This window comes from Euleptes europaea, chromosome 3 (assembly GCF_029931775.1).
Source record: "Euleptes europaea isolate rEulEur1 chromosome 3, rEulEur1.hap1, whole genome shotgun sequence".
Taxonomy (NCBI): Eukaryota; Metazoa; Chordata; class Lepidosauria; order Squamata; family Sphaerodactylidae; genus Euleptes; species Euleptes europaea.
Genome location: NC_079314.1, coordinates 98,931,267 through 98,952,113, shown reverse-complemented (window position 1 = coordinate 98,952,113; position 20,847 = coordinate 98,931,267). Strand labels below are relative to the sequence as shown.

Here is a 20,847-nt window from a genome sequence, read left to right as displayed (position 1 = left end):
CAAATCCTGTAAAATAAACATACGTACATAGGGTTGCCAGGTCCTTCTTCACCACTGGTGGGAGGTGCTTGGGGCGGAGCCTGAGGAGGGCTGGGTTTGGGGAGGGGAGGGACTTTAATGTCATAGAGTCCAGTTGCCAAAGCGACCATTTTCTCCAGGTGAACTGATTTCTATCTGCTGAAGATCAGTTGTAATAGCAGGAGCTCTCCAGCTAGTACCTGAAAGTTGGCAACCCTATTACATCTACATGGAAAAAGAAAATGCAAAACTTTTGTGTAACAAATGCAGAAACAGAAATAGGTAGTGAAAGAAGCTGCAATTTAAAAATAACATTCTTGAATTTGACATAGGAATTATGCCTCCTTCACCCTGGACGTTGTTGCTAGTTTGGCCTATGGTATCCAAGTGGATTCCCAGAAGAACCCTAGTGACAGCTTTGTTCAGAACAGCAAAAGATTTTTTGAACTTTCAATGTTTAAACCCCTCTTAATTCTAACCAGTAAGTATATTGTCACATTGTTGATTGTTTTTATCTGTTCCTAAATCTTTAAGTGTAAGATTCACACGTATTGTACACTGAAAAGTGTACAATGTACATATGGTAGGACCTTTTTAATGGAACCTGTGCACCAAGCTGACATACCTGTACGATATCTTGGAGGTGACAGCCATAGTTGTTTTAATTGCTGATACACTTCCTACAAACACTTTAAATCCCAACCATTGATTCATCTTCCCCTGAGGAGAAGATTCCTTGGATTTGTAGGTTTTGTGTCTTACTCTAATCTCATAAGCATGCCAAGCAGGCAGGCTATACACAGGAGCTATTATTTATATTGGCTTTTAGATGACACTACTCAAAATTCACTGTAAGAAAAATTCAAAGGCACTTTGGGAGTTGCTCTGGTGAGACTTCAGCACAATTTCAAAGAGAGCCAAAAGAGTGTTGATAAAACTAATGCAACATCTCAGAAAAGTGGCCTGTGGTTCCCCAGGTCATCACTTAATTTCATTTTTAGCAAATTTAGAGGTTTTTCACAGGGAAACAGCACTTGAATTTCGGGGTGGGTGGGTTGTACAGCCATTTGTATTTGTTTCAGACATTTTGTTTTTTATATTCTGATAACAAGATAAAAAAGATATATCTAAGATTTCAGTAAAGAGTGGTCAAAATTCAGTAGGGACCAAAGGCCTGGCCCAGTACTAGATATGTCCAAGACTAAATTGCAAAAAATACGTTAAGGGTATCAGCTAGGGTTGCCAGCTGCCAGTTACTAGCAGGAGATCTCGTGCTATTACAACTGATCTCCAGCCGATAGAGATCAGTTCACCTGGAGAAAATGGCCACTTTGGCAATTGGACTCTACGGCATTGAAGTCCTTCCCCTCCTTAAACCCCGCCGTCCTCAGGCTCCACCCCCAAAACCTCCTTCCGGTTGTGAAGAGGGACCTGGCAATCCTAGTATCAGTTGTGATTGTTCTGTGTAACTATAGTAGTGTTGTTACGATAGCCAAAAGCCTTTTTATGAGGCAACATATAATTAGCATGTAGGTCTGCTATTACGACAGCTACTCAAATCTGGAATTCCTCTACTTTAATCTGAACTACTAACCCCATTACAGTAACCAGTAGTTAAAGTAGGGTTGCCAGGTCCCTCTTCGCCATCGGCGGAAGGTTTTTGGGGTGGAGCCTGAGGAGGGCAGGGTTTGGAGAGGGGAGGGACTTCAATGCCAGAGAGTCTAATTGCTAAAGCAGCCATTTTCTTCAGGTGAACTGACCTCCATTGGCTGGAGATCAGTTGTAATAGCGGGAGATCTCCAGCTACTACCTGGAGGTTGGCAACCTTAAGGTCCAAATCTGTGCCATGAATTTAACCAAACCATGAAGCAGGGTAGTTACTACAAAGGAAAAATGTACTTCAGAGTAAAATTGCTCATGTGAAAAAGCCTTTAATGACCTTCTACTTCATGGTTCACTAACTTAAAGGGTGTATTTAAATGAAATCTTCCTGTATCCATGGGACGATCCTTGCGATAATCCCCAGGAGCCTGTAAATACAGTTTGGTGCAGTTAGTCTATTTCGGAAAAGGATATAAGCATTAAATAAGGCTGCCTGGGTTCCAAAAGCAAGTCAGAACGATGGAAATGAAATTAAGGCTACATCCCAATCATATTTTCAGAGATCTGTCCAGGTCTTGCAGGTTGGCTTGCAGGGGTTTTTTCCCCCAGCAAACTTCTGCATTTGCCGCAGTGATGCTGAACCCTTAAGTTGCACTGAATTCCCCCCCACCCCCGTCTCTAGACAGTAGTGTAAATTAGCACAGCCTTTGAGAAGTCATCTTGCCACTAAGTGCTTTCAACAATTGGAGGTTAGAAGGCCTGGGAGACTCTCTAATCAAGACTAACAAAACGAGAGAAATTAGCAGTATAAAAAAAAAATCCCCAACAAAGGAGAAAGCATCAAGTTAGGTTTTGAGGATAATTGCATTAATTGCTAATGTTGCTTTTCAAAAAAATTCTCTTGAAGTTGCATTTCCGTTCATAATGATTCCCCTGATCCGGATTTTTCCAAATAAGAAGCAAAGCAAGGTGAATGGATTTTTTATCAGTGCCATTAAGAATATGATTGCCTTGAGAGACCAGCAAGACACAGACGAGGTAAGGCATTTTCCATGCTATGAACATAAGAAAAGAACTGCTTCCTCAGACCAAGGTTCTGTGCAGTCGGACCTCTTGTCCCCAAATTTCCCAGCCATTTGCCTCTGGTCATGAAGACAGCACCCCCCCTCCCTGTTTTGGTCCTCTGCATCTGGCGCTCAGAGATGTACTGCCTTTGAGAACCATATGGGTATGTAGAGAATATAAAAACTGGCATGCATCTTGCTCCGAAATGCAAACTCTGCCTAATTTACTGTGCGTTCCTCAGCGGACCTATACTTTTCTAAGTCCATGGCATAGACTTAGAATGGCATAGCTTTGCTGAGGTTTGCACTGTGCATGTGCTAAACAGGTTGATTGTTTTGCTCTTGACTTCTACATGCTTTTGCACTTCTTGAGATACGCAGCAACTGGAGCTGTGAAAAGGATACAAGAAAGTTTGCTTTTTTTCTAGTGACTATGTACTCATTAAAACTCGCACTCGGAGTTTATTCTTGCAAAATTTCCAGCCCAGTTATTTTATTCATTTAAAGTAAGGTATTTCTCCAACCATCCGTGTTGTGTTTTGTTTTTTAAAAAAACTTGATTAGGTTCTCTCCCATTTTTGCCTCTTCTTTCCATATTCTGACCTTACTACAGATATTTCTTTTCCTTCTTTCACTTTCATCCTTGACTCTATCTCTATGCTTGAAACTCCCTCCCTGAACTTGTGCGTGGAGCTGTTCGCCCCTCTTTTCCTTGAAACCCCAATTTAAAACCTATGAAGCCTTTTTCTTAAGGATCTACACTGTGTGACTGAAGTTATGCTGTAGCAATCATTTTGTAGCTGTCTCCGCCTCCTGTGGCAGCCATTTGTGGCAACCATTTTGTTGCTGTTCTTCCTGGGCCAGCAATTCCAAATGTACCCTAGGGTTGCCGGGTCCCTCTTCACCACCAACGGGAGGTTTTTGGGGCGGAGCCTGAGAAGGGCAGGGTTTGAGGAGGGGAGGGACTTCAATACCATAGAGTCCAATTGCCAAAGCGGCCATTTTCTCCAGGGGAACTGATCTCTATCATCTGGAGATCAGTTGTAATAGCAGGAGATCTTCTGCTGCTACCTGGAGGTAGGCAACCCTAATGTGCCCACAGGCTCAAAAAGGTTGGGGACCCCTGCATTTGTACATATTCATCACCTGTTACCTTTCTACAATCCTTCATGTCACAAGGAAGAGATTGCCCCACAACAGTACCATCTGAGAAAATAATTCAGAAGACAAAAGCAAGTCAATCATGCCACATACTAAGGGGAACAGGGACACCCATGAATTCCTTCTTCATCAAAAATATGTCAGACCTTGAATATGAAAAACATTCATCTGAGGGTTAGTTGCCGTATACCTCTCAACTGTGGATGTTATTTTTCCTGCTATAGTATTACACTAGGCTTAATCCGTTTGTGCTAGATAGGAGGATGAGACAGTAGATCTTTCTCCTTTTTCCTCAGGGTCGTTCGGAAAGTTTGCAGTTTTTGTTAGTATATGAGGTGCAACTTTCAATCAGTTGTTTACAAGCCACTGGAAATGGCATTGCAGATCAAAATGCATTATTGGTTTTGTAAATTAACAAGAAATAAAGCTAGAGAAGCAGAGGACACTTGAAATGAATAGGCAGCATTTGGATTACTTAAGTGCTTGGCCAACAGCCAAAATTCAGGGTTTGTACTAGTAATAGCTAAACTAGTTCACCTCAGCTGCTGGTGCCACTTTACTAATCAGATACTTCCAGAACTGCAAAAATAGGAATACGAGACAGACAGAGAGAGAGAGAGAGAGAGAGAGAGAGAGAGAGAGAGAGAGAGAGAGAGAGAGAGAGAGAGAGAGAGAGAGAGAGAGAGAGTGTCAGTGGTGAATTTTCTTCAGAATTAAAAAAAATGAGAATATGGAAAAGTTTTAAGTTCAGCTGAAATATATATCTCTAGCCTGAATAAGGCACCGTTTTTATGTGCTAGGAAGTATTCCTGCAATGGGAAGGCAAAATGATTACAGGCAGTTTTAGACCTAATGATACACTTGTGGTTTAGATGGAGTTCCGTGAGGTCATTTTGCTCTTCTCTCATCTCATTACACAGAGAGTGTTATCTTAATTGTGCATTGCCTTTCTGCCACCTGTAAAGTAATTTCAGTACCGGTTTTCCTATGGATCTTCTGCATTAGGATATTTTAGGTCCATACTTTAGGTATGCTCTTTACAACTCATTAGAGTTATGCAAGGGGATTTGCAACAAGGATTACTCCCTCCCCTCCCCTTTTATATTTGCCCGAGACTGTGTATACAGTCCTGTGCCGAAAGTCTTCCCTAAGCTTTTTTCTTTCTTTCTTTTTTTTGCTTGAATGCAGCTTTTATTTGTTACTCAAGTAGGCTTTAAAGGCGTTTCATTTTTTTGGTCCGTTTGTTTAATTCTGTTTTCTTTGAGTCCAGTTTCACCTTGAACAAAGCAGCAGTCTATTGATACGAGGGTTGCCAGGTCCCTCTTTGCCACCAATGGGAGGTTTTGGGGGCGGAGCCTAAAGAGGGCAGGGTTTGGGGAGGGGAGGAACTTCAATGCCCTAGAGTCCAATTGCCAAAGCGGCCATTTTCTCCAGGGGAACTGATCTCTACCAGCTGGAGATCAGTTGTAATAGCAAGAGATCTCCAGCTAGGACCTGGAGGTTGGCAACCCCAAATGTTATCTGGTTAGCTGAGTGGGTGGCTGTCTTCATGCCTGCTGTCTTTCACTTTGTATTCATATAGTCATATTAATTGTCACATCAATAATTTGCCTGCAAAACAGCGCTTTGTAGTTTCTATTGACAAAGCGAGACCCAGTTTCTGTGAAGGGTCTTTGCAAGTTCTATGAGGGCAGAAGGGGAGAAAAGTGAAGCATAGTCCCCAGATAGCAAGATCATGAAGCTGCATGCTCTTCATCAGACCCTTGGTCCATCTAGGTCAGTATCATCTAATCAGACTAGCAGTGGCTCTCCAGGGTCTCAGGCAGAGGTCTTTCACATCACCTGCTACCAGATCATGTCAACTGGAGATGTTTGGGATTGAATCTGGGACCTTCTGCATGCCAAGCAAATGCTCTACCACTGAGCCATAGCTCCTCCTATCTGATCAGGTCTCCATGGCTTAATTCTCATTGAAGCGGTCTACCTGTGTCTGTGTTGTACAACTTCAGACATTATTGAATGCTCCACCATCTCTCTCCCTCTCCCTGCACACTGAAAACTAGCTTGTCAGGCACCCATTTGTTTTTCTGTGTGGAGGAAATTTTTTGTATGGGATACTCAGTTCAGTGAGCTCCCACCTCCTGTTAAGGTTGCCAATTGGATGGGGGTGGGGGCATCCTATCCCTTTAATAGAAGTTTGATGAGTAGAAATGGGAAGTTGAATTTTTTCATGGCATGAAAAATAGCATCACCTGCTCATGGATGTGATGTAGAACATCTTGTGTACAAAGAAGAACAAGAAAGAAGATCCTGCAGAGGGCAGCAAGCTCTAGCTAGAAGGGTCTGTAGAGCGAGTATCTTCTTTTCTAAAAGGTGCTTCATCTTGTCGGCCTGCAGAATGCTGTTTTTTAGGCTTTCCTTTGTCTAGAATGCTTACTCAGTTAGTAAGGCAGTAGAGTTGCCAACCTCCAGGTGGGGCCTGGAAATCTCCCATAATTATAACTAATCTCCAGATGACAAACATCAATTCCCCTGGAGAAAATGTCTGTTTCAGAGGGTGGACTCTATGGCATGATACCCTGCTGAGGTCCCTCCCCTTGCCAAGCCCCAACCTCTTCAGGCTCCGCCCCCAAAATATCCAGGAATTTCCCAACCCAGAGCTGGCAACTGTATAAAGCAGCTAGGTTCATCTCTTCTCTTTCCTATCCAGTTTGTTAGTTCCTAAATAAAGCTTTCTTTACTTTTTACCCAGTCCAGTGTCCTGACTGCTGCAATAATTGTATGCAGATGAAATGGATATGAAAGGGACAGCTAGAGGGACCAGATTAAAAGTTGGCAAACCTACCGGCTGATGCTGATTTGCCATCTAGAGCTTCCTTGCTGAGCCTGCAAGCTTTTCTGGAGGTTGGGGAGTATTTCTTGCATGCATCGCCCTTGCCTGTTGCTGCAAAGAAGCTTCGTTGATTGGTACTGGCACAAATGCTAGCAGGTCAGTAAGATACCACGTGGCCTTGAGTTCCAACATAGTATTGTGATTAAACAAGAGAGCCACTATGGACAGAACGTTTGGCTTGGACCGGAGAGAACGTGGGTAAAATATGAGATTTATACTTTTTATAGGATGGAGGGTTGGTAGAAATGTAGCAGACCATGTACAAAATTATGTTCTTTGACTTACAGGGGAGGAGCTGTGGCTCAGTGGTAGAGCATCTGCTTGGCATGCTGAAGGTCCCAGGTTCAATCCCCAGCATCTCCAGTTAATGAGGCTAGGCTAGTAGGTGGTGTGAAAGACCTCTGCCTGAAACCCTGGAGAGCCGCTGCCGGTCTGAGTAGACAATACTGACTTTGATGGGCCGAGGGTCTGATTCAGTATAAAGCAGCTTCATGTATTCATTTATATGTGGAGCTGCTGCCTGTTGCTGAGTGAGTGAGGCTACTGGCCCAACTAAGCCATTGCTACTATGTCGACTGGCAGCAGTTCCCCAAAGTATTTCCCAGCTATGCTAATTAACATCCTTTCAATAGAGCTGCCAAGGACCGAACCTGGGGTTTTCAAGCATGCAAAGCATGTGCTGTACCAATGAAGTACAGCCCCTCTCCTTCTAGGTTCTCAATTAGAAGCAACATCAACCAAAAAAACTGTGCACCTGTAAGCGCGCATTGTACTGCTGGAGCCAGCCTGATTATAATACAACAGGGTGGCTAAGGGTGCATTGAGGGTAATGAATCTTCTTTATATTGTCTTGGTGCATTCCTACCGGTAAGAATGCTATTTGCGCCGATGCTGTAAGCACAGAAATCTCGGTTATTATGAAAAGATTCTGCAGTCTCAGGTTCATCATAAGTTTTATCTATTAGAAAATCATCATATTTCTATAAAAATGTTCATGCTTTGAATGCACGTCTGCCCTTTTTGCTCAGTGCATCTTGCACAGAGAAAAGAAAGTAGATTCAATATCATGATGAAGAGGGTACCAGGCAGATGTAGAACAAAAACAGGGTCTGCAAGACAGATCAGATATAACTGGCAGGGCAACCAGCAGTGGGCACTTCCAGTAACTGGGCCAGTAATTAATAGTTCAGAAAATGAGGTGGCACAATAACTGAGAAAAGTTCGGGAAGTCAGTGGGATATCCCATGACCCAGCAACACTGGATTTCAGACCTGAGTACAATTTAGTAGTTCGCACTCAGACAAAGGAGCAATTGCAGTTCTGTGCAACCTAATTATTTAAGCTGTAAAGAGCCCCCATGTTGCAGAGTGGTAAACTGCAGTATTACAGTAAAAAAAGCTCTGCTCATGACCTGAGTTCGATCCCGACAGAAGTCGGTTTCAGGTAGCCGGCTCAAGGTTGGCTCAGCCTTCCATCCTTACGAGGTCAGTAAAACGAGTACCCAGCTTGCTGGGGGTAAAGGGTTGCCAGGTCCCTCTTCGCTACCGGCAGGAGATTTTTGGGGCGGAGCCTGAGGAGGGTGGGGTTTGGGGATGAGAGTTCAATTGCCAAAGCGGCCATTTTTCTCCAGGTGATCTGATCTCTATCGGCGGGAGATCAGCTGAATTAGCAGGAGATCTCCGGAGACTACCTGGCAGTTATATGAAATAGTCAGCACGTGGGCTGAATTCAATAAGGATACTTAATATCTCAATTCATTGGTCAATTCAACTTATGCACTGTATATACTTACAACAACATTACACTGTGTTAATTCACACACACACAAAAAATCAACATAAAAGTCGCTGAGCAACCACCTTTCCACAGGCTGTGTGTCGAGGGAAGGAGGAGAGCACCCCGTGGAGACTTCCCTCGACACACAGCCTGTTTTAAACTGTCCGTTTCATGCTGTGGAAAGGTGGTCGCTCAGCGACTTTTATGTTGATTATTTTTGTTTGTAAGGGGAAACGAACTCGATACTTCATTTATTGTGTGAATTAACACAGTGCAATGTTGTTGTAAGTGTATACAGTGCATAAGTAAATGAACACCAATGAATTGAGATATTAAGTATCCTTATTGAATTGAGCCCATGGGCTATTTCATATAACGTGAGTTAACACAGCATAGGTTTTTGCTTGTATTCACGCAAACTACCTGGCATTTGGTAACCCTACTGGGGGTAAAGTGTAGATGACTGGGGAAGGCACTGGCAAACCACCCTGTAAACATAGTCTGCCTAGTAAATGTTTGGATGTGACGTCACCCCATGGGTCAGTAATGACCCGGAGCTTGCACAGGGAACTACCTTTACCTTTTTTAAAAATAGCATCAGCCCAATTACATTCAGAACACTAGTACATGGCCCAGGCAAACCTGGGGAAGAAACTATTACTTTTCCCCAAACAGGCCCCACTGAATATACAAAACTGCCTTATACCAAGTCAGTCCAATTTCATCTAGCTCAGTATTTTCTGCTGTGGCTAGCAGTGGCTTTCCAAGTCTCAGGCAGGTTTTTCCTAAATACTTGCCTGAGATGAGCCTGGAGATGCCAGGAATTGAACCTGGGACATTTAGTATCCAAAATCTCTTCTCTACCACTGAAACAAGGCTCCTTCTGATGTTTGTCTCAGCTGTAAACTCCTCACCTGGAGATCTCCCACTATTACAATTGATCTCCAGACGCCCAAGATCAGCCTCCCTGGAGAAAATGGCTGCTTTGGAGGGTGGACTCTATGGCATTATACCCTGCTGAATTCCTTCCACTCCCAAAGCCTCATCCTCTCCAGGCTCCACCCCCAAAATATCCAGATATTTCCCAATCCAAAACTGGCAACCCTATCCTCACCCCTTGTGGTGACACAAGGCTTTCAGAAAAAGGCAGGAATGCTAACTATAGACCCTGTGAAAATACGGCTGTGAAATGTTGCTACCCTCTTTTTGTTCCATGATAGATGTGTTTTGTTTTTATTTTGTCATGTTATATGCCACCTTTTTGCCTCATCTCAGTCCCCTAGATTGCACGCTGCTGTTCTTGAAACCCAACATCTGAAGAACAGGTGGTTTTTGAATGAAAAAGTTTTGATAATTGAATTCAGGGAGAATGGAAGTATTGATGGTGGTTTGTCCAATCAGGGCCCACATGTTGAGGCTGTGGTTCAGGAAGCTTGGAAGGAATTACATTTTACATTTCCTCCCTCTGTGTGCTGTTGTAAACTTCCTCACAGTTATCCATTACCTGCTACCACTGGAAACAGAATGCTCCCCTAGTTGGACTAGTATTGTTCTGATCCAGTACAGCTCATTTTTTAAAAATATCCTCAGAATAGAAATACATATTCCAGCACGTTTGGTCTTTTGTAAAGTATTTTCTCAAGCGTTTTGTAAATCCTCAAGGCAGATAAATGCAAAAGATTGTCAGATAAGGTCGTCATGAATTTTAAATGAGTTTCATAAAAGCTACAACCAAATGTAAACCTGCCCAAACAGGGAATTTCTGAAACACACAATTCTCCCCTCAGTTTTTCCACTGCTTTCTATCATGAAAACTGTCATGTGGATTAATAATTCATTGTTCCTGAATCAGCCCTGGAGAAACATTGACCGCAATGTCATTTCCATCTGTTTTTTTTTTTTTTTAAGCAAAAATAGAGGTATGGGTCTGCTTCTTGTGCAGAATCACCAAACCACGTAGGTCAGAAATTGGGTTAATAGGCTGTTTTGCTTTGATTCTATGTGAGAGAGAAAAAGATTTACTGGTAGACAAAGAAGTACTGAAATCCCCTAGAATTTCACTGGCTTATTGTCACATGAGCCCCTGACCCTTTCACCTTTCCTTATAGGATCCTTTAATCTAGTTGCCCTCTTCTGCACTTTTTCCAGGTCTGCAATATCCTTTTTGTGGTACTGTGATGAGAACTGGACACAGTATTCCAAATGGGGTGCACAATATTCCAAATGTAGGGGTATTGCAGTATTGGCTGTATCCCTTTCCTAATAATCTCCAGCGTGGAGTTGGCCTTTTTTCTACTGCTGCTGTAGACTGAGTAACATTTTCATCAGGCAATTCACCACAACGCCAAGACCTTACTTCCTTTCCATCACCACCAGTACAGGCCCTATCAGCATAAAGACAATAGCTTTCTTCCACTGTTGACTCTCAGTGACCAGTATTGACTCTTAATTTAGCTATCATGGTGAACAGACACATCCGCCATACATTTTCTTTCTTCTCCTTTGTGAGTTATTGGCCCATCGCCACATGTTGTGGCAGTGAATTTCATAAGCTGGGTACCCAAGGTTGGGTAGAAAGAATATATATAAAATACTGAAAATGTAATTTATTCGAAGCGCTATGTAAAGGTTAAAAATATTTTAAAACATTAAAGTAGCACAATGGCATTTCCTAGGGTTGATATCTGTAACCCATACCAAACGCACTTCAGAAAATTGGGCCTTCATCAGTGGTCAATCAAAACACATGTTAACCCTGCACACATTTACAGAAATAAATACATAAATACATATACAAACAGTTCAAATCAAACCAGTCATGTGTATAGGTTGTAAAATCTGTTACCAATTACTCAAACACCTGTTCAGATTGGTTCTAGTTGTAATACTGGTTTGTATGTGTCTCTCAAATACGATGTGTGCAGTTATCAACCTAGTTGAGCAGTGTCAAACTTCCATAAATCAATTGTACGTTTTATGAAGTGCAACTTTGTTTTGCCCATGCTAACTCTACTGCCAGTTATGTCATTGGGTGGGCCAGAATTCTAGCGAAATGGGAGAGGGAAATTTCTCTCTGTCTGATTTTTATGATGATGATGATGAAGATGAGAAGAAGAGTTGGTTTTTATATGCTGACTTTCTCTACCACTTAAGGAACTCTTCTTCTCCTCCTCCTCTTTTTCCTAGCATGATTGTCTTTTCCAGTGCCTCTTGTCTTCTTGTGATGTGACCAAAGTACAATAACCTCAGTTTAGTCATTCTCGGGACAATTTAGCTGTCTCTTAATCTTTCTAAATCTTCCTTCTTTGAAGTTAGGTACCTAAACCTTGTCATAAATTTATTTCCATTTTGTTTGTAATGCACTGATGTTCAAATAGTATAACCAGGTTTTCAAATGCCTGTTTCACTTCACATAAACACATCCGTATTTTAGCCCTTCTGACCTTACCTTCTATTTGCATGCATAATGCAGCTGATAAAGAGGGAAGATAGGTTTGTTGTAACATCCCTTTTATTTAAGAAATGGAACAGCTCATAGATCTTTGTATCAAAGTACTGCAGGAAATAATTTACTGCTGCACTCCCTTGTTAAAAAAATACCTATCATCCAATTCTTATCCTGTTTACTTTATTAAAACATACACACTCACGCAGATCAGCCAGCTGTTGGCATTAGCAAACAAAACAACTTAAACGGCAAACCAAAAATCCCCAAGCAAGCACTTTAGAGATAGCCAGAGTTGAAGCACAGACGTTGAAACATGGCCTGAAGTTTAATAATCTTGAAGTTTTCAAGGGAGTGAATTCCAGAGCTTGGAATGTGCTGCTCTCAACTTCACTTGAACAAATTTGAGGCCTGTCTGTTCAAGCTCCGTAGCAATTTTCAATATGTGTTCTGAAAGGAAGAAAAGAGAGAGAATGTGAGGGTTGCCAGGTCCCCCCTGGTCACCGGCCGGGGATGGAGAGTAGGGTTACCAGATCCAGGTTGGGAAACTCCTAGAGATTGGAGCCTGGAGCCTGGGGAGGACAGGGACCTCAATGGAGTACAGTGCCATAGAGTCCACCCTCCAAAGCATCCCTTTTCTCCAGGGGAGAATCCCTTTTCTCCAGGGGAGCTGATCTCTGTATGCTGGAGACGGGCTGTAATTCTGGGGGATCCCTAGGCTGGCATCACTAGAGAATGCCTTACCTAAAAGTACAAGGGGAGGGGCTGTTTCTCATCTTTGAACTCCATCCTGGTGGAGCATGGTGGCTAAAAAAAATGAGCTGGAGGTCTCCCTCCCAAATCTAGCCTCTTTTGTGAAAATGACCGTAAAAGCGTTCGACTCTCAACGCCTCCCTCACTCTGCAACAGGTGGGGTTGCCCAGGTCCCTCTTCATCACTGGCAGGAGGTTTTTGGCGTGGAGTCTGAGAAGGGTGGGGTTTGGAGAGGGGAGGGACTTCAATGCCATAGAGTCCAATTACCAAAGCAGCCATTTTCTCCAGGTGAACTGATCTCTATCAGCTGGAGATCAGTTGTAATAGCAGGGGATCTCCAGCTAGAACCTGGAGGTTAGCAACCCTAGCAATAGCTGGATGGTAATATTACTTTCTCCTGTTACAAGGCTGTAAGAATTGCGATATGATAATGGCCACGATGTGTTTCGAACACTCAAGGTGCTATGTAAATGCTAAGTATTATCATTATCCTTCCTTTTAAGGGATTCACAGAAGCGTGAGGTGGGTTATTCTGAGAGAGCAGTGACATCATGTCCAAACCTTCCTGGTGACCTTCACAACTAAGCTGGGATTTGAAGCCAGGTTTTTGAAGGATTCAAGCCAAAATACTGTAGCCAATTTAAGGCATAATTAAGCCAAAGTGATGCTCACGTACATCCCACTGCAGTCAGTAGAAAATAAGAACAGCAGGGGATGCTGTAAAGGTATCTGAAACGGTAACCTTGCTGAAGTGAAGCAGGGCTGGGATTGGTCTGTATAAGGATGGGAGACCATCTGGGGAAGCCCGTTGGTGCTTTGTTTTGTTCCGTGGCAGAGAGGTGGGATATAAATGAAATAAACAGCTGTATTCTTCATTCTGATGACTGATTGCACAAGGACTTAAATGTGGTTAGGTGAAATGTTGAGTTGCCAGGTCCCTCTTTGCCACCAGCGAGAGGTTTTGGGGCGGAGCCTGGTGAAGGCAGGGTTTGGGGAGGGACGTCAATGCCGTAGAGTCCAATTGCCAAAGCGGCCATTTTCTCCGGGTGAACTGACCTCTTTCGGCTGGAGATCAGTTGTAATAGCAGGAGAGCTCCAGCTAGTGCCTGAAGGTTGGCAACCCTAGCTGATACCTCCCCCCACCTTCCCAGTGACCCCTACTCCATGCCCAGAAGATGACCAAGATGTCCTCTGTCTCATGATCTGCCTAAGGTGATAGAATCAGCATTGCTGACTGATGGCCATCTAGCCTCTGCTTAAAAACCTCCCGAGGAAGCCTGTTCCAAAGAGGAACCACTCTAACTGTTAGAAAATTCTTCCTAATGTCTAGACAGAAACTCTTTTGATTTAATTTCAACCCGTTGGTTCTGGGCCGACCTTCTGGGGCAACAGAAAACAACTTGGCACCCTCCTCTATATGACAGCCCTTCAAGTACTTGAAGATGGTTATCATATTCCCTCTCAGTCTTCTCCTCTTCAGGCTAAACATACCCAGTTCCTTCAAGCTTTCCTCATAGGACTTGGTCTCCAGACCCCTCACCATCTTTGTTGCCCTCCTCTGGACACGTTCCAGCTTGTCTACATCCTTCTTAAATTGTGATGCCCAAAACTGAACACAATACTCTAGGTGAGCAGAGTAAAGCGATACCATCACTTCACATGATCTGTTCACCTAGAGAAAATGGCCACTTTGGCAACTGGACTCTATGGCACTAAAGTCCCTCCCCTCCCCAAACCCCACCCTCCTCAGGCTCCGCCTCAAAATCCTCCTGCCATTAGCGAAGAGGGATGTCGCAACCCTACTGGTTAGTATTTGGGTGGGCCACCTCCAAGGAATATTAGGGTCGAGACATGGACACAGGCAATGGCAAACCACCTCTGAAGGTCTCTTGCTTTGAAAACCCTGCAGGGTCGCCATAAGTCAGCTGTGACTTGACGGCACTAAAAAAAAAAAAAAGGTATTTCTTGAATATATTGCTGAATTCCTCTGTTGACATGGTTACCCAAAATGTGTCTTTGGGCCTAGAAGCCGGAGGTTGTTTTATTAAAGGCTGCTCAGTCCTTTCAATTAAAGACAGATAATCAGAATTCAGTTTCAAGAAATAACCTGAGACCGACATTCAATACATTTGACCTTGGAGAGGAGAAGGGAACTGCATCACGTGCTCAAATTACATATTCTTGTACTTTATTGGATGGTCGTAAAGCTTAGAAATTAGGATTTAAAGCAAATTTTTAATGCAGTTGAATGTGTCTTACTCGGTGTGGCTTGCATTCATTCTTTCAGCGTGTAATGCAAAGCTTGCTAGTGCTGTGCGGAATTGCTTCTCTGCATGGCCAGACAGCAAGTAAAAAGGCTAATGAGCGGGAAAGACATGGCCCAGAGCAACCATGTCACTAACTGTAATGGAAGGTGTCTGTCTTAGAGAGACTGGAAGGGACTTCAGCCTATCGCACCACAAAGACAGGCTTTTATTCTCTTGCAACATTATACTCCGCAATAGTCCTTTGCACAGTGGCTGTGATGGCAACACCAATTGGTTTTGTGATAGATGTTTCAGTTTGCCAAAAAAAAAAGGAAAAGAAAAGGAGAATGTATAACATATAATGAGTGTCCACATTACTAATATGTCTTTTGGTCTGATACTGGCATGGCAGCTTTCTGTAACTCAGTTATTCTGTAGCTAAGCAATACTGAATAGAGTATGAAGCTCAGCACAGGGCGTTTTTTGTTTGCTTGTTTTTTGTGTTTTTTTGCTGTGAGAAAATACTTCTGAAAAGACTGAGCCAAGCCAGATACTATGCTTGCACGGCTGCCTACCTACCTACCACATTTGAGCTCAAGGCAGCTTCTGTGGGGATGAGGATGAAAATTTTTATTTGCAGGTATTCTTGTGAAATACAGCCCTTCCTTCCTTCCTTCCTTCCTTCCTTCCTTCCTTCCTTCCTTCCTTCCTTCCTTCCTTCCTTCCTTCCTTCCTTCCTTCCTTCCTCTCTCTAATACACTTCTCAGCTTATCAGGAACTTGTTCCAAACTCTTTGAAAAGCTACAGAACAAACGATTAAAACTAGGTTTCAGAGAAAGTTAAGTGCACATAAACCGTATTAAAATTAATGAAACTCACAACTGAAAATGCTTATGGCTGGAATTCTAAGAAAACTTTCTCGGAAGTAAGCCCCACTGAATAAAATGGACTTATTCCTTAGTAGACCTTCCTGTTATTGCTCTTTATGTCCCATTTAGTTTAGTTAATTTTGTCTAGATTGTGCCATTCGGTTAGCAGTAGTGTATGCTTATATGATACTGTTTCCTGTGGTGTGCACACAGGTCTTTTGTCCCATTGTCATCTATATTTAGACAGATTTTGCATATTTTTTGAACCATTATAAAATATCCAGGTATGGACGTGATACTAGAATAAACTTTTATGTGCCGTGATGACTACATTCAACTATCTCAAGTTTTACAGAGATCTTCTCAGAGCATCTTCTGTAAGCCCCAGTCCTGAGAAGATAGCCAAATGTTGTGAAAATGTTGTGAAAATTACATATTTGAATTTATTTGATCTGGGGCTACATTAAGATGAATTTATAAAGTTTGGCTTTTAATCGCTAAGTATTGTGAGATCTAGCCAACACATTTTAATGTTCTTTATTAATATTTAGAGTTGTTGCCATCAGCGCTCTCATGCATTTCAGTAGGTTTTGTACAAGAGATGTTTGGTGTGGATTGCCTCCCACTTTATTGCAGAAAGATGATTTCTTAGTATTGCTCTGGCAATGAAGAAAAAAGAGGGCTGTGCCAAGGCAAAACGAAGGCAAGGGAACAAATGGTGCAAAGGGAATAAATTCTTTAATAAGTTATGTTAACCCCAACGCATTTCACGTACTGCTTCTTCAGTAGGACTCTTTATTGCATGCATGAGGATGTTGTGAAAGTAGAATCTGAAAAAGTCCCCCTGAAGAAACAGTACACAAAACGCATTGGGGTTAACATAACTTATCAAAGAATTGATTCCCTTTGCACCATTTGTTTCCTTGCCTTCATCTGGCAATGACAGAACCTCCTCCAGCCTGTACAGGGAATGACATGACTTTTCTTACTTCATTGCCCTGCAACATCCAGGATGCGTGGAGATAATGCAGTGCATGTGGGCAAAGATTGTGCAGGTCTTGAGAATGGGCAACTCAATTAATTCCTCTGCAATTTAGTGCTAAAGCTACAATTTGCTGGTGTTGACGCCAAGTCATTTATTGGCTGTTCAGATCATCTAGCTAGGTCAGAGCATGTAGCTAACTGCAAACCAAGGTCCAGTATGTTAAATAGTTCTATTCCTTTGTTTTTCCCATTCCGACATCCATGATCTGATAAAGTCCTTTGACACATATAATGAATGATTCCTTTCCTGCCCTTATCTCATTTGCCCTTTTCATGTGCTTTCTCCCCTCCCCCTCAATTTTATTTCCTATCATGGCTCCAAGAATATAATTTAAAAGATCTCCCTTGATCTTTAAAGAAGTCATGCAGATGAAATTATTTTAAAAATGCATTCCAGACTTGCTTTTCCTTTCCAGTAAGCAGAATTCTCATATTCTCATAGTGCTGGATGTCTTCTTTCCTCTGACACATGCTGCTAGTGTTTGAGGAATTAGAAATAAACTTGATGCATTGATCAGAGGATTGCTGAATAGACCACATGCCCCAGGCCAGCTTTCAATTAATGATGTCAAGTACCCCTGGCTGAAAGTCTCTGCTTTCCAGGGATTTAAATTCCTCATTTTAGGATTTCCATAGTGTGAGAGCTGGGCGGTGTGTTGTGTTGTGGCAGAAATACAGGGTAGAAGTATTAGAAGAAGAAGAGGAAGAAGAAGAGTTGGTTTTTATATGCCGACTTCTCTACCGCTTAAGGGAGACTCAAACCAATTTACAATCACCTTCCCTTCCCCTCCCCACAACAGACACCCTGTGAGGTAGGTGGGACTGAGAGAGTGTGACTAGCCCAAGGTCACCCAGCTGGCTTCATGTGGAGGAGTGGGGAAACGAATCCAGTTCACCAGATTAGCCTCCACCACTCATGTGGAGGAGTGGGGAATCAAACCCGGTTCTCCAGATCAGAGTCCACCGCTCTTAACCTCTACACCACGCTGCATTGCATTAGGTGTGGTGTGTAAAGAAGTTTGGAAAGTAAAACAAGAAAATCTAAGGATCCGACAGTGCAGGTTCTGCACTCTCAACATGGTTTCTTGAACAGCAGCTTTCAGTATCACATAGCAAACCAGTTCTGAAACAAAGGGATTTGGGGCACATCTGCTAGTTAATTTTTAAAATGTCAAAAACAGCACTAAGATCCTTGACAGAACTAAAGTACTTGTTGGACTCTCGCCAACATTTGAATCAATCTGGCCTGAGGGCCAGCCCCAGCCACCTCCATCTGACTTCTCCTTGCCCATGGGACAGCATTGTAAACAACTACATGATACTACTGTCTTGGAGAACAGGTGAGGTGCCAGAAGATTGGAGGCGGGCAAATGTTGTCCCCATCTTCAAGAAGGGAAAAAGAAGGATCCGGGTAACTACCGACCCATCAGCTTGACTTCTATACTGGGAAATGTTTTCGAACAAATCATCAAACAGTCAGTCCTTGAGCATTTACAAAAGGATGGATCTGGTCACTAAGAGCCACCATGGGTTTCTCAAGAACAAGTCATGTCAGACTAATCTTATCTTCTTTTTTGAGAAAGTTACTACCTTGCTGGATCAGGGGAATGCTGTAGACATAGTTTATCTAGATTTCAGTAAGGCTTTTGATAAAGTTCCACATAGTATTCTTGTTGACAAATTGGAAAAATGTAGTTTAGATCCTATTACTGTTAGGTGGATCTGTAACTGCTTGACAGATCGCACCCAAAGAGTGCTTGTTAATGGTTCCTCATCCACTTGGAGAGATGTGACTAGTGGAGTGCCTCATGGATCTGTCCTGGGCCTTGTGTTGTTCAACGTCTTTATAAATGATTTGGATGAAGGAATAGAGGGGATGCTTATTAAATTTGCAGATGATACTAAATTGGGAGGGGTAGCAAATACGGTAGAAGACAGAGCCAGGATTCAGGATGATCTTGACAGGCTGGAGAATTGGGCTAGAACTAATAAAATGCATTTCAACATTTAAATATTTGAAGGGATGCCATGTTAATGAGGGAACTAGCTTGTTCTCTGTTGCTTCAGATACTAGGACACGGAGTAATGGATTTAAACTAAGAGAAAAGCGATTCCACCTAAACATTAGGAAGAACTTTCTGACAGTGGGGGTGGTTCGACGGTGGAATGCCCTACCTCGGGGGGTGGGGGGTGGAGTCCCCGTCTTTGGAGGTCTTTAAGCAGAGGTTGGATGGCCATCTGTCGGGAGCGCTTTGATTGTGGGATCCTGCATGGCAGGGGGTTGGACTGGATGGCCCTTGTGGTCTCTTCCAACCTTGTGTGATTTTGTGATTTGTCAACAAAGACAAATGTAAAGTTTTGCATTTAGGTAGGAAAAATAAAATGCATAATTATAGCATGGGGGAGACTTGTCTGAGCAGTAGTGTGTGCGAAAAGGATCTTGGGGCCTTAGTAGACCAAACACTGAACATGAGTCAGCAGTGTGATGTGATAGCTAAAAAGGCAAATGCAATCTTGGGCTGTATCAACAGAAGTATAGTGTCCAGATCACATGAAGTGATGGAATTGCTTTACTCTGCTCTGGTTAGACCTCACCTACAGTACTGTGTTTAGTTTTGGGCACCACAATTTCAGAAAGATGTAGACAAGCTGGAACGTGTCCAGAGAGGGCAACAAAGATGGTGAGGAGTCTGGAGACCAAGTCCTATGAGGAAAGGTTGAAGGAGCTGGGTATGTTTAGCCTGAAGAGGAGAAGACTGAGAAGGAATATGATATCCATCTTCAAGTACTTGAAGGGCTGTCCTATGGAGGATGGTGCCAAGTTGTTTTCTGTTACCCCAGAAGGTCGGACCAGAACCAACGTTTTGAAATTAAATCAAAAGAGTTTCCATCTAGACATTAGGAAGAATTTTCTAACACAGCGGTTCCTCAGTGGAACAGGCTTCTTCGGGAGGTGTTAAGTTCTCCTTCCCTGGAGGTTTTTAAGAAGAGCTAGATGGTCATCTGTCAGCAATGCTGATTCTATGACCTTAAGCAGATGATGAGAGGGAGGGCATCTTGGTCATCTTCTGGGCATGGAGTAGGGGTCACTGGGTGTGTGTGGGGGAGGTAGTTGTGAATTTCTTGCATTGTACAGGGGGTTGGACTTGATGACCCTGGTGGTCCCTTCCAACTCTATGATTCTATGTTAAGGCAAGAAAGTACCTCTTTTTATCCTAACATAAATTTGTACATGATGTGTAATGTGCCAGCTTAGTGGGTCACTTTTAAAACTCTTGCTAAAATCAGTTGTACCAGTTCCTTGGGAATCATAGACCCTTCTTCCAGAGGCAATTGCAACTCCCTGTTTATCATTCCCTGACACCACCATTCATCTCACAAATTAAAAATGCTAACATTTGTGGGGTGGGTTGCTTGTTTTAATATACAACTCTAAAAGGCCAAAGATTTGAGAAGAAAATTTGGTTTTTATATGCCAATTTTCTCTACAACTTAAGGAAGAATCAAACTTGCTTACAATCACCTTTCCTTCCCCTCCCCACAACAGATACCCTGTGAGGTTGATGGGGCTGAGAGAGCTCTAAGAGCCATGACTGGCCCAAGGTCAGCTGGCTTTGTGTGTAGGAGTGGTGGGATGGGATGGGATGGGATGGGGCTACTAACATTTTCCTCTTGCTGCTTCTGATTGTGTGTGTGTGTGTGTGTGTTAAGTGCCATCAAGTCGCTTCCGACGCATGGCGACCCTGTGAATCAATGTCCTCCTAAATGCCCTATCCTTAACAGCCTTGCTCAGATCTTGCAAACTGAGGGCCGTGGCTTCCTTTATAGAGTCAATCCCTCTCTTGTTGGGTCTTCCTCTTTTCCTGCTGCCTTCAACTTTTCCTAGCATGATTGTCTTTTCCAGTGACTCTTAGCTTGTCATAATGTGACCAAACTCCTGTCAAATCATAGCCACTTCTAATTAGGCAATTCCAAA

At 42.9% G+C, this 20,847-nt stretch overlaps 1 protein-coding gene across 1 annotated transcript in view; it reads left to right on the top strand.

Moving 5' to 3' along the window:
• TBXAS1 (thromboxane A synthase 1) overlaps positions 1 to 20,847 on the top strand; it is a 280,650-nt gene that overhangs the window by 188,998 nt on the left and 70,805 nt on the right. The window contains exons 8-9 of the mRNA XM_056847438.1: positions 351 to 499; positions 2,528 to 2,658. Coding sequence (XP_056703416.1) covers positions 351 to 499; positions 2,528 to 2,658 — 280 coding nt within the window. The remainder of the gene's footprint in view (positions 1 to 350; positions 500 to 2,527; positions 2,659 to 20,847) is intronic.